The sequence below is a fragment of the Parasteatoda tepidariorum genome, chromosome 10 (assembly GCF_982258835.1).
Source record: "Parasteatoda tepidariorum strain Cologne lab strain chromosome 10, Ptep-v5.0, whole genome shotgun sequence".
In the NCBI taxonomy this organism is placed as follows: Eukaryota; Metazoa; Arthropoda; class Arachnida; order Araneae; family Theridiidae; genus Parasteatoda; species Parasteatoda tepidariorum.
In genome coordinates this window covers 98,681,730-98,695,439 of record NC_141764.1, presented here as the reverse complement: position 1 = coordinate 98,695,439, position 13,710 = coordinate 98,681,730, and the positions used below count along the sequence as shown (strand labels likewise).

Sequence of the window (13,710 nt, the reverse complement as noted above, 5' to 3'; positions counted from 1 at the left end):
TAGTCTGCCAGAATGAAATATTAAGAAGGGTAACAAAAGCCAGATGGTTCATAAGAAATGATACAATACAACATGACCTCAAAATAGATGCAATCGACAAACATGTAGCTAAATTAAGCAACAAATTCTACGAAAAAGCCACCTCTTGCTCTACAGCAAATTTCAATGAAATATTCCTATTCGAAAATTTAACTGAAGACAAAAACATCAGACCAATAGCAGCATACTACTGGCATGATGCATCGTATTTCCGACATCAATAGCATAACACTTAACTTCATTTTCATCCTATCTGCTTAGCTAAAGTTCGTACTTTTACAAAATAGTCTTATCACCCTACTGCATATAATTACATAGTCAGAACCTCAATGATCCACATGAATACTTCATTTGCATTCCACAACCTCATTAAAGCACTCCACACTGAAGCACCACAGATATTTTATACAGTTTAAGTTTAATTTATTTAATATTCCGGAAATAATACTAGAAAAACGTTATTAACATTCCCAAAATATTCGAATCCATCCTCCGAACATTTGGATCAGAAAATTAATCTTTGTTATATATAATTAAACCAAATTAGTAGATAAATGAATAAAATATTTATTATTTAATTTACCATTTTTTGAAAAAAAGGCTTTTCTGACGGTAACGGTGAATCTGGCTGGTTAGTGGTTAAAGGAAACGCTCAAAATGTTTTACGTTGCTGAAATATCTTGCGCCATATTCATTCTAATCCTAATTGTTTGTTTCCTTTTATTCAAATTTTGTACCGAACTAGGTTGGACATTAAAATTAGGAGGTAATGGGGTTGCTTTTGTGCCAAATTCAACGGAGTATTATAGTGGTAGCAAAGTTTACGCCTTAATTTCTAAGAGAATTACTTTTCGTGCGATATGGTTTGGTCATTTCAGCAGAGATGCCAACTTGCTCCGAACAGCAAATATATATTTTCAAGTGGTAGTTTATCACTTGTGATTCTTGGTTTAATAAATTCAATTTAGTAGATTTTTATCCATCACTATTTCTAAATAATTCGCTGGCTTTTGTAATTCACCACTTTATAGTACTTTAGTCATAACTTTCCTATGTATGTCCCTTTGGGATATTTCATGATGAATGGGATAAGGGCCATTTAGGCCTCAGATGCCCAGCTCTAACACAGCGAACGAAAGGACTTAAGTCATGCTATACCTTGTAAAAAGAAAGCTAAAATAGTTTGTAAATAGTTATTTACCGTTTTTTTTTAAAATTCTTTTACCGTGTCCGGAGCAGTTGGCATTTCTGTTTCAGTAAAGTGGTGTCAAAAATGTAAAAAAAAGGTGTTTTTTTTTAAAAAATATATTTATAAAAACTGCCCCAAATTACTAAAAAAAACATATCAGTGTGAGAATTCTACTCTGTACCTCTAACAATTGAATACTAATACATTAAAAAGAATTTCCCATCAGCATTAACGTAAATTTACTACCACTATTTTAAGTCCCATATAAACCCTCTAATATAATAACATTAATTTAGTAAGACATATGAATTAGTTGGAGCCCCTAGCGGGGCTGATGCTAAGATAACCAACACATATGAGTATGAGTAGTAAGACATATGAAACTAGATAAATTGTAACTGGTTTTTAAGAACCAGAGTCATAGATAGGGGCACTTTGTGATTAACTTTTCAGAGAACTTTGATATTAACTACAAGCGAATTATTTTTTTCTTCAAAGTAAATATAATTTGTAAACGTTTGTGAAAAAAAAAATTAATGAAGATTGCTTTAAAATTTCGTTATTTTTGTTTCGCTTAATAAATTAGATACGAGTTTTTCAAATATGTTTAGTTTGACAAACATTTTCCCCCAAATACGCTATATTTAAGGTACATTTAACAAAAAAATATATAAAATAAAAATAAACTGAACACCCTGAATAACTTTTGATTTAATGACAGAATCTCAATCAATGGTTTGTGACCTTAGCCTTAAATATGTTAATTAATCAGCGCAGACGATATTTTAATTTACGAAATTAGACGCCAAAAGCTACTTTTTTTGTCACAGATATGGATGCTGAACCCTCAAATGTAGAGGGTATCCGCAATCTGGAAATTATTGCCCCAATAGTTAGAAATATGTTTATTATAATGGTCAAAAGTTTGGATCTCGAAATGCTAATTTTACTTTTTTGCGTATTTCGCCATTTCTCGAGGACTTCGAACAATTTTTGCACAAAATTATAAAATTCGTGACTCCAAAAATAATTTCTTACAAAAAAATAGCTTTTAATAATTATATATTACTAGTAGGCTGTTCCCCCGGCTCGCTAACGCTCGCCAAACCCCGAAAATTGCTACGCAATCTTATATGGTTTGCTTCGCAAACCAAGCTCGCTTCTGTCGCTACTAACTTAGGTACATTGCAAATGCACAAAATTCTAAGAATTCGAAGCAATCATTCAAATCCATATAAAAACTTTTTTTAAAAAAAAATTACATCTTTTTAGTAAATACTAAGTCATTAAAATAAATTTGAATTCAAATAAATGACATGTAATTCGTTAAACCTATTAGAAATGTGCTATAGTATAATTCGTGATATAAATCAAAAATCGTCAAATAAATTCGTAATATATAAATTCGTGAAAAAAAAGCGCTTTCAACAAAATACTAAAATAGAGATCTATCGAAAAAGACTACTCACTTCTGCCTAGCTTAATAGTATGAGATTGCCGCAGCTGATGTTCTCTGGTTATTTCAGTTTCCGTTTTTAAAAGCGCTATATGTTGAGCCACCTCAGCTAGATTTGGCGTGTGACATTTTTGGCGTCAATAATTGATCGATTCGCAGTGCAAGAGAAATAGTAACGTAAACAAAACAAAGCAAACGTTGCCACCGGTGGAAAAGAAATACAGCCAAAATTTGGGAGTTACGTAAGAGAATTATATATATTAGATTATATTTAATGATAAACAAAACATTTTGAATTGTAAGTCATACAAATTTTTACATCATTTTTAACAACGTAATTTTAAATGTCAAAATACGAAATTTGAGAGTAATTAGTCGAAGACGTATACTTAAAATTGGATTTATCAGATCGATCGATCCCTTTCAAATGTTTTATTTTGCTATATAAAATTACATTATGGATAAAATAAAAATGTGTGTATCGCTCAATTCAAATTTTTTTTATATTATTTGTAAATAAAATAATAATCAATAATTATTAGAAACTGTTATTCGTATAAATATATACAAATATAAATAATTATATATATTTACTATAATAAATTATTCATATAAATTCTTTTGATAACCAAATATTATAATTTTGTACGAAATACGCAAAAAGTAAAATTAATATTCTAGGGTCCTAATTTTAGACCGGTTGTTGTGACCAAATCACCACATTTGGATCCTATTTTCCAAATTGCGATTACTCCTCATAATTGGAGTCGAAAATCCGAATCTGCTGAGAAATGTTTATTTCTAGAAAGTAAGTTTATTGTGTCTGATTCCTTCACTTAAAATATCGTCTGCACCAATTAATTAGCATATATGAGGAATGACCCTCCTACCTTTAAGATTGAGACCTGGTACGTGAAAATCAGATCATTAAATGAAAAGTTATTCAAATTAATAAATTTCTTTGCGCACTGTACATAATAAGGTATATTATATACATTTTTCTTGTATATGTAAGTATGACATGACTCATAAGTGCGATCAGTAGATCAGAAGTTATCCCAGCTGTTCCGTATATTATTTTGCGCACTTTACGCTATCTTACGTATATTATAATCTTCGAGCTATTTTCACATCAAAAAGTCCAGCAAAAAAATTTTTGAACTTGTTATTAACAATATTTAATGTTACAAACGAATTACAAATAAAGAACATGCCTATTTATACGATTAAAAATTCTGTTTATTAACATAAAAAATAATACATTTATTATTCATCATAAAAATATGTATTAGCATAAAATAATACATAGTTCAATCATCACAAAATAAAACATTTAATTCTTATTAAATGCAATACAATATACAATCACATTTCGAAAGAAATTTTCCTTCGCACTCCAAAATGTTCATTAACCAATTCTTTTATTGGATAGGTACAGCTTCTACACCACCTGAAAGTAAAGTTATTTTTATTTATTTCTTAATTTTCTTTTCAAACTTAGGTAAACAATATTTTCAAAATTTAGATACAGATATTAAATTATTTGTAAAATTTTTCATTGTTGTCGGAAATATCAACAAAACGTCATTCTACTTTTAAAAAAATTGATGCAAAGCAATGTTCTGAAATTTATAACAAAACAAAATCTATATATATATTTCTCTTACACGGCGATAAAAAAAAGCCTCATTACAACTCCCCGAATGGCAACGCTAGAAAATCAACCAATGATTGCCGATAAAAATGTCACATGCCAAATCTAGATTAGGAGGCTCAACATATAGCGCTTATAAAAACGGAAACTGAAATAACCAGAGTGTAAAATATTATGTGCTTATGCGCATCGTATTTTTTGATAAATAATTTATTATATATCAGTTTATAGATGGTAACGAGAAGAGTTTCGTGGTTGCTATGGTGACTAATTAGAATGTAAATTGTTTTTTTGAGTGTGAGATTTGTTTTTTGGAACTGCGACGCTGTAATTTTATTGTTTAGTTAATAAATTTTCCTTTTATATTAAACGTGATAGTAGTTTCTTTAATTATTTGATTCGAAGTCCTTGGAGTTTTATTTGAGGTCAGTTTATTTTGTATTTTTTGACAAGAGAGAGAATTCTCACCAAATGAGATTTTTTCCGAAATTCAATGTTTTGTTTATGCAGGTTTTTCCATTGCAATTCACTTATTTCAATTTTTAATAGACTTAGTTATAGCCAAAATTTTAATCTTTTTAAAGAGATATCAGTTTTAGAAATTTTATCTTAAGATTTTATACTATAGCACATTTCTAATAGGTTTAACGAATTACATGTCATTTATATGAATTCAAATTCATTTTAATGACTTAGTATTTACTAAAAAGATGTAATTATTTTTTTAAAAAAAAGTTGTTATATGGATTTGAATGATTGTTTTGAATTCTTAGAATTTTGTGCATTTGCAATGTACCTAAGTTAGTAACGAGCGAAGCGAGCTTGGTTTGCGAAGCAAACCATATAAGATTGCGTAGCAATTTTTGGGGGTTGGCGAGCGTTAGCGAGCAGGGGGCACAGCCCACTAGTATTATTATAAAACCTAGTAAACGAAGATTTTGAGCGACATTTAAAAAAATATTTTTTAGAAAAATATCTTATTTAACAGTAAAACATTTATTTATTTTGCCAGCAATGGATAAAGGTATTAAATGCCTGTTCATTTAGCAACAATAAGTACCTGAATTTAATTTCCTCCGAATATTTAATTTTTTAACCGGATTTTAAACTCAGTGTTGAGTGTACGATTATTAGCTAACTGGAGCTACTGGATTATTAGCTATTTGGAACGCTTTGTTAAAACTTTTTCTACTAGTTTTTTGAGAAAGCTGGTAACCTTAACACGGTAAGCTGGTAACCAGCGAAGCCGTGGTTATTAAAAACACATAATTCGAGTAAATTTTACTTTTTTTTTAAATATTATTATCGTTACTAAAATGGTTTGACGAAAATAGTACAATATCGAACACACAAAAATAGTTTTATTCGCGTTTTGCGACTTGGTATATTTATTTAATAAATACAGTGGAGGGAATAAAAATGTGTTAAAATACATTTTACTATCTTTACTTAGCTATCAATTTTTTTAATGCTTTAAGGACAATGCGAATACTGACATTGCGAATTACAATGGCTTTCGAAGCCAAAATATACTTTTCATTTTGAGAAACGATTGAGCTAATCCTACTAAGGGCCAACATTCCCGTAAAGTCTTTTAGAAAAGGTTAAGACTGGTAGCTCCATTATTTCATTCTTAAAATTTATGTTAGAATAACGAGACAGCCGTGTTACTTACTTACTTTATTTACAAAAATTGGGCACCTGGGCCACTTAGCGGCCCCTATCCCATACATCTAGAAATTTACAGAAAATTTATAGTAATAACATTTTGAATTTAGCAGTCGATGTGGTAGCTAATAGAAAAACAAGCACTTTGCTTGAGTAAATATAACATTTGAATATCTGATTCATCGAATAAGTTGATATATATAAATATAAACATAATTTGACATATATATACATAAGTTGACATAAATAAATAATAACATAAATTGATACATATTTCACTAATTAAAATTCTATATTTTAACTAGCACATATTTAATTGTGACATACATTGAAGTTCATTCGAATACATTGTGGTAACCATAAAAAAAATTAAGCCGTTTGTTTGTGAAATAATAAAACAATGAAATTTAATATGACAAATTGACTTAAGACAGCCGTGTTCATATTAATATTATAAATATCTAAATTTTGATCCAAAACTAAAGTGGTAGCTAATGCTTCGTGTTAGGCTAACATGAAAGTCATACCACTTATCCCAAAAAAGTGTTTTCTGCGTCAAAATTAAATGTTACATTTTCGCAGACATGCCAACTTGCTCCGGACAGCGAATAAATATTTTCAAGTGGTAGTTTATTAATTGTGTTTCTTGGTTTAATAAATTCAATTTAGTAGATTTTTATCAGTCGCTATTTCTAAACAATTCGTAGGTTTATATAATTCATCACTCTCTTCATTTTTATTATGGGGGCCGTTCAAAAAGTATTTACACAAAAATTGAGAAATTTAAACCCCCCCCCCTTCTTACATTATCGTACATAAGGTCTTACTCTCCCCCTCCTTAGAGTACGCACATTTTATTAGTCTACCCCCCTTTTTTTATAAAAATTAAAATATTTATGTTTTAAATAAAATTAAATATTTATTTAAAATAATTAATTCATTTAAATTATTTAAACAATAACACCCAACTTTATCTTTGAATCAATAAATAAAATAATCTTATCTGATCAATATAATAATTTCCTACAATCCTTTTTTTGAGAACTGTGGTCACCGTGTGAAAAAAATACAAGAACAAACATATGTATAATACATGTGTAGGAAAAAGTCACATTTAAATTTGGTGCATGCTTATAATGTACGTACTTTGTATGATACCTCCCCCCTCCCCATCGTACAAAACCGTACAAAATAGCAAATCCCCTCCCCCCTTCGGGATGTACGTACTTTTTGAACGGCCCCATGCTAAACCCTTTAAAATACTAGCAAAATCTGTCTAAACTTGCAAATCTAGTTTGTAGTTATTTACCGTTTGGCCAGACGGGCAAACCACGTAAAATTAGAGTGGCATTCAATGTGAGTAATCTAAAGAGTCATTCGTCAAAAATTATTCAAGTTTGTAGTTTTCCCAAATTTAAAATTTACACTGGATCTGAAAATAATTTATGCTAAATCTAAAAATAATTTACAGGTTCACACGAAACTAAATATATTGTACTAGCAAGGTAAAATATTATTTTGATGCTATGAAATTATAATATAATAAATGATTTTTTTAGTGAACCATCTAGAAGTCAATTTTGATCAAATTACTGTTTTTATTCTTTAAAGTGCAGTGATATTTGGAGAGCAAATTTAAATTCAATTTTGGCCACAGGAAATACTTTTCAGTCAAAAACGTGCTTATTCCAAATAATTCAGTTTTGAAGAATTTAGAGAGTTTAAATTTTAGACACTTTTACAACAGCCAAACAATTGTTGGGGGTGTCATGAAAGTTGCATACTGACAACTTGTCCGAAAAATTTATTACAGCTATTATAGATTAAAATTGTTAAAAAGTGGTTGGGAAGATTTCATAAAAGTTGGAGCAAACTTGTCATTGTAGCTACAACTTCAATTTAAAAAAAGAAATAACGACGACTGATTGTAGTACTGATTACATTACATATATATACTGTATATTTATGTTTGTGGTAATAGCGAATGGATAATTTCTTCTCGCATGCAATGTGTTAACACACGACCTGTGACCCGCTTGCAATGTGTTAACAATGTGTCAGTACTACAATCATTCGTCGTGTTTTTTTTTTTCATTTTTTTTTCTTTTCAAATTGAAGTTGTGGGTGGAAATGTCAGGGTATGCAGTGTTCTCTCAAAATTGTTATAGTGATAACTAAAATAATGTACCCAGGTTCAGCAACAACTTAAATGCTATCAATTTTCACCCTGGCTATAACTTGACTTTTTATATGGAGTATATTTCGTATCGTGATCTGTCGCGCAAACTTCAATCGCCAAGGTGTCAAATAGATTTTAAACTTGAAATTTAAAAAAGAAAAAAAAAACATCTAGATGTTTGCTCAGGGGTGGTTACGAGTTATACCTTTGGAGTTAGTCCCTTTCTGAGATGTTTTTTTTTCCTTCTTTTTTTTTAATTTCTCGGGGGGTAACTACCCGGAAGTTACCAAAACTTGGCGATTATTCTGCCACAGATTACGATACGGAAATCTCACCTTCTTATGTGTTTGAGTTATCGAATTATTGTGATAAGGAATGCTTCATGTTAACTTTTTAAAAGCATTAAATACATTTTATAACCAAAACTTATGTTCCGCTATAATGATAGTGAGAGATTACTGGACACTCTGCAATGTGGTCCAAACTGAACTCTAACCGCATCAATGTTCCAAGCAAGTTGGGTAGGCTTCAAGCTGCCATTAGAGATGGAACTCCGGTCCTACGCAATGACAGAGCTCAGGGCTTCAACACCAGTGTCCAATCACGGTTTGTAAAGTCATAGTTAAACAATAAATAAAACAGGTTTTTTTAAATTTAACCAGCGCTTTATTACCGTATCACGAGCTTAACTGCCAGCTTTTTACCATTTTTGCGACGAATTTCCGCCCCAAAAATATTAACCTCTTTAGAACTGTGTTACATATACGTAATAGCGGGAGTCTACCTTCGCAACCAGGGTATCATATATAAAACAAGCCTTTCTGATTCTATTGGCCCAAAATCTCACGGAGGAGATTTCAATACGGTATTTTAGTATTTTATCTTGAATTAGTATGTATACTCTCTGCGGACCTGATGAAATGCGCCGTTCAAATTCTGCTGGTCCTGAAGGAGTTATATAAATTATAATAAAATATAGATAAAATATAATATAGGTCCTTTATATATGGGATAAGATATAATATAGGATAATAATAAAATAAAATATAGGTCCTGATTATAATAAAAATTTGAAGAAAAAAAATTTAAATTATTTTATGCTATTTTATTATAGGCTACCATTGTTTTTTATTTGACTAGATTTTAAAATTGGTCTCAAATCAAATTGACGCGGTCAATGTTAAAAGGGGTATGTAACATTTTTAGGTTATAATAATAATAAATAGTTTTGTTGTTGGCTTTGGAATATCCCTCACCGATTACCAAATACCCAGTAATTTTCTAGACTGCCTAAAGAAGCGAACCCAACAATTTGGAAGCAATTAAAACAATCTTTCCACAATTTCCACAGTTTTTTTTTATTTTTCTCGGAAGTGCGGATTTGTAACATACTTCCTTTTAATATTGACCTCCTCAATTGTTGAAATAATTCTATAACAAACAATCTATACTTACTTCTAGAAGAGTCTGTGGTTGCTTGAATGGGATAAAAGTAGTATGAATCTGGTCTGCGTCCACCTGATTTTTGTGTTGTAGCTGGACCTAGGTAAGGGTTAGTAAAACAGAAGCTATGTTAGTTGGGCAAGCATGAGCATAGCAATGTTATAGCATTATTGTTAACTAAAGCTATTATTTAACGCTTGTATTCTAACACAAGCTAACACTAAAGCTGAAGAAGAAAAAAACTCAAAACTAAGAACTATATGTTTTGATTCATCAGCACTATGTTTTCATTTACATTCAACCTGATTTGCTGGTGATGGGTGTTTAATGACAGGGTGGAAACAATGATGGGGAAGAAATAAAAACTAACTACAAAACTAAAAGTATGACCATATATTAGATATATTTTTATTTACACTTTAACAGATTTGAGTCCAGCATCCTATTGAAGATTCGTTTTTTATATATGTATATAAAATTAGTGGTAGCACAAGAGTTTAATTATTAGGATTAATTTTGAAGAAATAAGATAGTCAAAAGGTCTTGCTAATTCGTCAAATGCTCTGTAGCAAGGAAGAAGCGAGATCGAATCCCAACATAACTCCGGTTGCATTGTTAAATATAGTTCTCTAAAGTGTGTCTATTCTTCAACTTAAGAGCTTCTGAGTCATGAATTGTAACTTGAAGACAAGACCGCGCATACATGTGTAACAAAAAGTAAATAAACGAAAATTGCTAGGACCTCTCTGTCCGAAGGGAATCGCTTATCCGTCAAAAATGCTTTGTAGTATAGAATTAGTGGGTTCAAATCTCATCGTAACTCTGGGTGCATGTCTGCTATGCACTTCTGTAATTTGTGCTATCTGTTCTTCAACTTGACAAGGGCTTATAAGCCGCCTTGCGAATGTATGTGGGAAAAAAAAAGATATTGCTTTCTTTAAAGTGATATGTCACAGAAATTAATAGATATGTCACAGAATATGTCACAGAAATAAATATGTCAGGATATGTCACAGAAATAAATAAAATAAAAATCTACTATAAGCTAAGAAACAAATACGACCACTTCTTTTTCAAGGATAAGAGATATTTTTCATATATGTTACCGTGAATGACCGAAATCAAGAGAATGTCGACTTTCACCGGTAAATGTCAACAATCACATAGTCGCTTTGGTGAATGTCTGAAATATTTGTTACATCCGATTTGATATTAATTTATTCGTTGATATCATCATATTTATTCGATATTTTAATATCTGCTTAGGATAGATTAAGAGAAACATCAATGTTCGGAGTACCGGTTATATGCATACCAGGCAGTGGCACTTAACATTACAAAAACATCGGTGCAGGGCATACCGGGCAAATATATACCGTGCAGTGGCACTTAACTAGACCTGTGTTATATATTTCGAACATTTACCAAAGTGACTATGTGATTGTCAATATTCACCGGTGGATGTCAACAATCACCCATTTCGGTCAACCACAGTAACATATATACGGCTTTTCGTGGCTGGACTTTTTTACGTGAATTGGTAATATTGCTTATCTATCTCCTCTTACAAAATAGAGAGCCACCACATGATATAGAAAGTAAACCAGATGACGCTTTAGTCATATTTTATTATAAGAAATCCTCGAAATAAAATTTTACTTCGATATTTGTATAGTTAATGTAAGTGATAATTTACAAAACCGCGAGAAAATCAATTTTGTTCTTCAGTCAAATAGATTTTACGATTTAATTGCAACCATTTCTTTGTTTTTCTCAAAATAAAGCTGATATGCATAGGGTTCTCTCACTTTGTTATCCTATACGTCTTTGTACATCCATCCTATACGTTTTTTTAAAAATTTAGGTAACACATTGTGGTCAGCTGACCTTTTGATTGCTTTAAATGATGATAAACAGACCTGATTGATACTTTTAAATCTGAGTACCTGATACTTTAGTATCAGGTACTCAGTAAATAGTAAAGTACTTTAGTAGTAAATTTGTCATTAAAGCAGAAAATAATTTCATAATAGCTACTAATAGTTATAATACAATAGGACAATAAGGTTAAACTAAAACGTTAATTAATATGCATTCCATGAAAATGAATGAGCAGACTATCTTTGAAAAAGCACTCTTCTTCAGAGTGTACTTACCTAAAACAATTTTCTCAACAAAAAAAAAAAAATCACAAGATAAAGAGGATTAACTATTTCTAACATAAGTACACCCCTAGTATCCGGGCACCTAGTACCCTTAACTGTTTTATGCGACAATCTGGAGTGTCTATTATTTGCCGAATGCAATCGAAGCTAAATTGATAGAGATTGTAGTAATTGTTTAAATGGATGTTAGTAATTTTCTGAGGATATAAAAATAAGAGTAATGCCCCCAAAATATCAACAACACCAGACTTTTGTTGAACCCATTATCATGGATGCCACAGGCGACAAAAATTTTAATAACGGTATAAACCTAATCTATTTTTTTATTTGTCAACCCCTTAAAGCACAGATTTTTTGAAAAAAATCTGTGAGCTCGAATTAACTCGAGCGCACAAGTTAAGGGGTTAATTATTCAATAGTATGTACCGCTATGACTAACATTTAAAATTTTTTATATTAAAAGCGAAAACATTCTTTGCATTTCCTTTCAATCGGAAACTAAAGAAAATATGCTAGAAAAAGTTGCTAATTCTCTCTTTTAATTAAAATTTTGAATTTGATTAATCACTACTTTTTACATTTTTAGTCGTCCGTGTCAATTTTGCATTATTCACAATTCGATTCTCCTTCTTGGAGGAAATCGCCCCTTTTTTGTTTATCAATAAAATCATCAGGTTTTATAAAATAAGGTCTATTAGATCTAAATTAGCTTTATATAATAATGTTTACCTTATAAAGTCAAAATGTTACACAACCTTTTAACGGTTTCGAATTTTTTTGTAAATGCATTGGCAGTTGAAGAAAGGCTATTTATTTTTAAAATATAATTTCTGCAACTAATATTTTTGAATAAATATATTTAATGGATATTTTGTACAGATTTTTTTTTTTTTATATAATTTTGGAAATGACCAGACTTATCAGAGAATCCCTAGTCAATGGTAGGTGAAAAATAAAATAGATCTTGGAAACTTAAGGTAACCAAATAAAAATTAGAAGAGAAGAAATTGACATATTTCTAATTTTGAATTATTAATTAATAATATCATTTCTTGTTGAACCCTTTCCGGCACAGCAAAGTTTGACATGACATTTTAGATGCACACCATTTAGAAAGCTGCAACCGTTAATCGCCAATTCAAAGTAAGGAGATATTTTTTAAATCTATGTTGTTTAATAAACAAGTCCACCAATTCTTTAAAAAACGATAGACGTTTGGAAGCATTTTTAATCGTTTGTAATACTTTTGGAATGTGCGTTGCCAGAGAGGACACACACTGTAAAAAGTGGATACTCGATTATCACCAAACTTTCCTCGTTTTTAACAAAACCTTTTCCTGATATGTCATACGATATACGGGGAACTAACCTAATTCAGATTAAAGAGTTGGTAGTTTTAACAGTCTTCGCAAAATCCGGGCTAGGACTTTTCTGGCTCTGAAATTGCGTCAAGAATTATATTAGACTGGAGGGGATTCCGATCCATTAAGACAAGCTGGAAGACAGAGCAGTCTGAAAAAACACCCAGTTATTAGGACGATGAGCTGAACCCCGGTCTGACCAGTAGGAGGTTAATATTTTACCCACCACTAGCTGTTTTTGTATAAGAATTATCTGATGGATGAATACGTCCAATAATTAAAATTATTTTAGTACTTTTAATTTTACTTACGAGGTTGCGGTTAAATTCAAGATAAATCGGAAATTTGCTCTTTAGTTCTTAAAACCTGGAGATTCAAAGAATCTTCAGATTGTCCTGTCATAAAGCGACTTCTCATTTGACTCCCACTGTAGGATGGACATTCTAAACTGCTGTTTGTAGAAAATGCAACACCATGAAGGAATCATCAGAATCAAATGAAATTCGCAGCAAATGTCAATTATAGGATATTATGCAAATTAATAAAGTTTCAGAGC

General features: G+C 30.7%; 1 protein-coding gene across 1 annotated transcript in view; it reads right to left on the bottom strand.

Annotated features, from left to right (window-relative positions):
- Positions 1-3,901: 3,901 nt before the first annotated feature.
- The window catches only part of LOC122270387 (uncharacterized), a 30,675-nt gene continuing 20,866 nt past the window's right edge, over positions 3,902-13,710 (bottom strand). Inside the window, exons 5-6 of the mRNA XM_043047510.3 lie at positions 9,641-9,727; positions 3,902-4,134 (exon numbers count right to left, since the gene is read on the bottom strand). Coding sequence (XP_042903444.2) covers positions 4,106-4,134; positions 9,641-9,727 — 116 coding nt within the window. The 3' untranslated portion in view covers positions 3,902-4,105. The remainder of the gene's footprint in view (positions 4,135-9,640; positions 9,728-13,710) is intronic.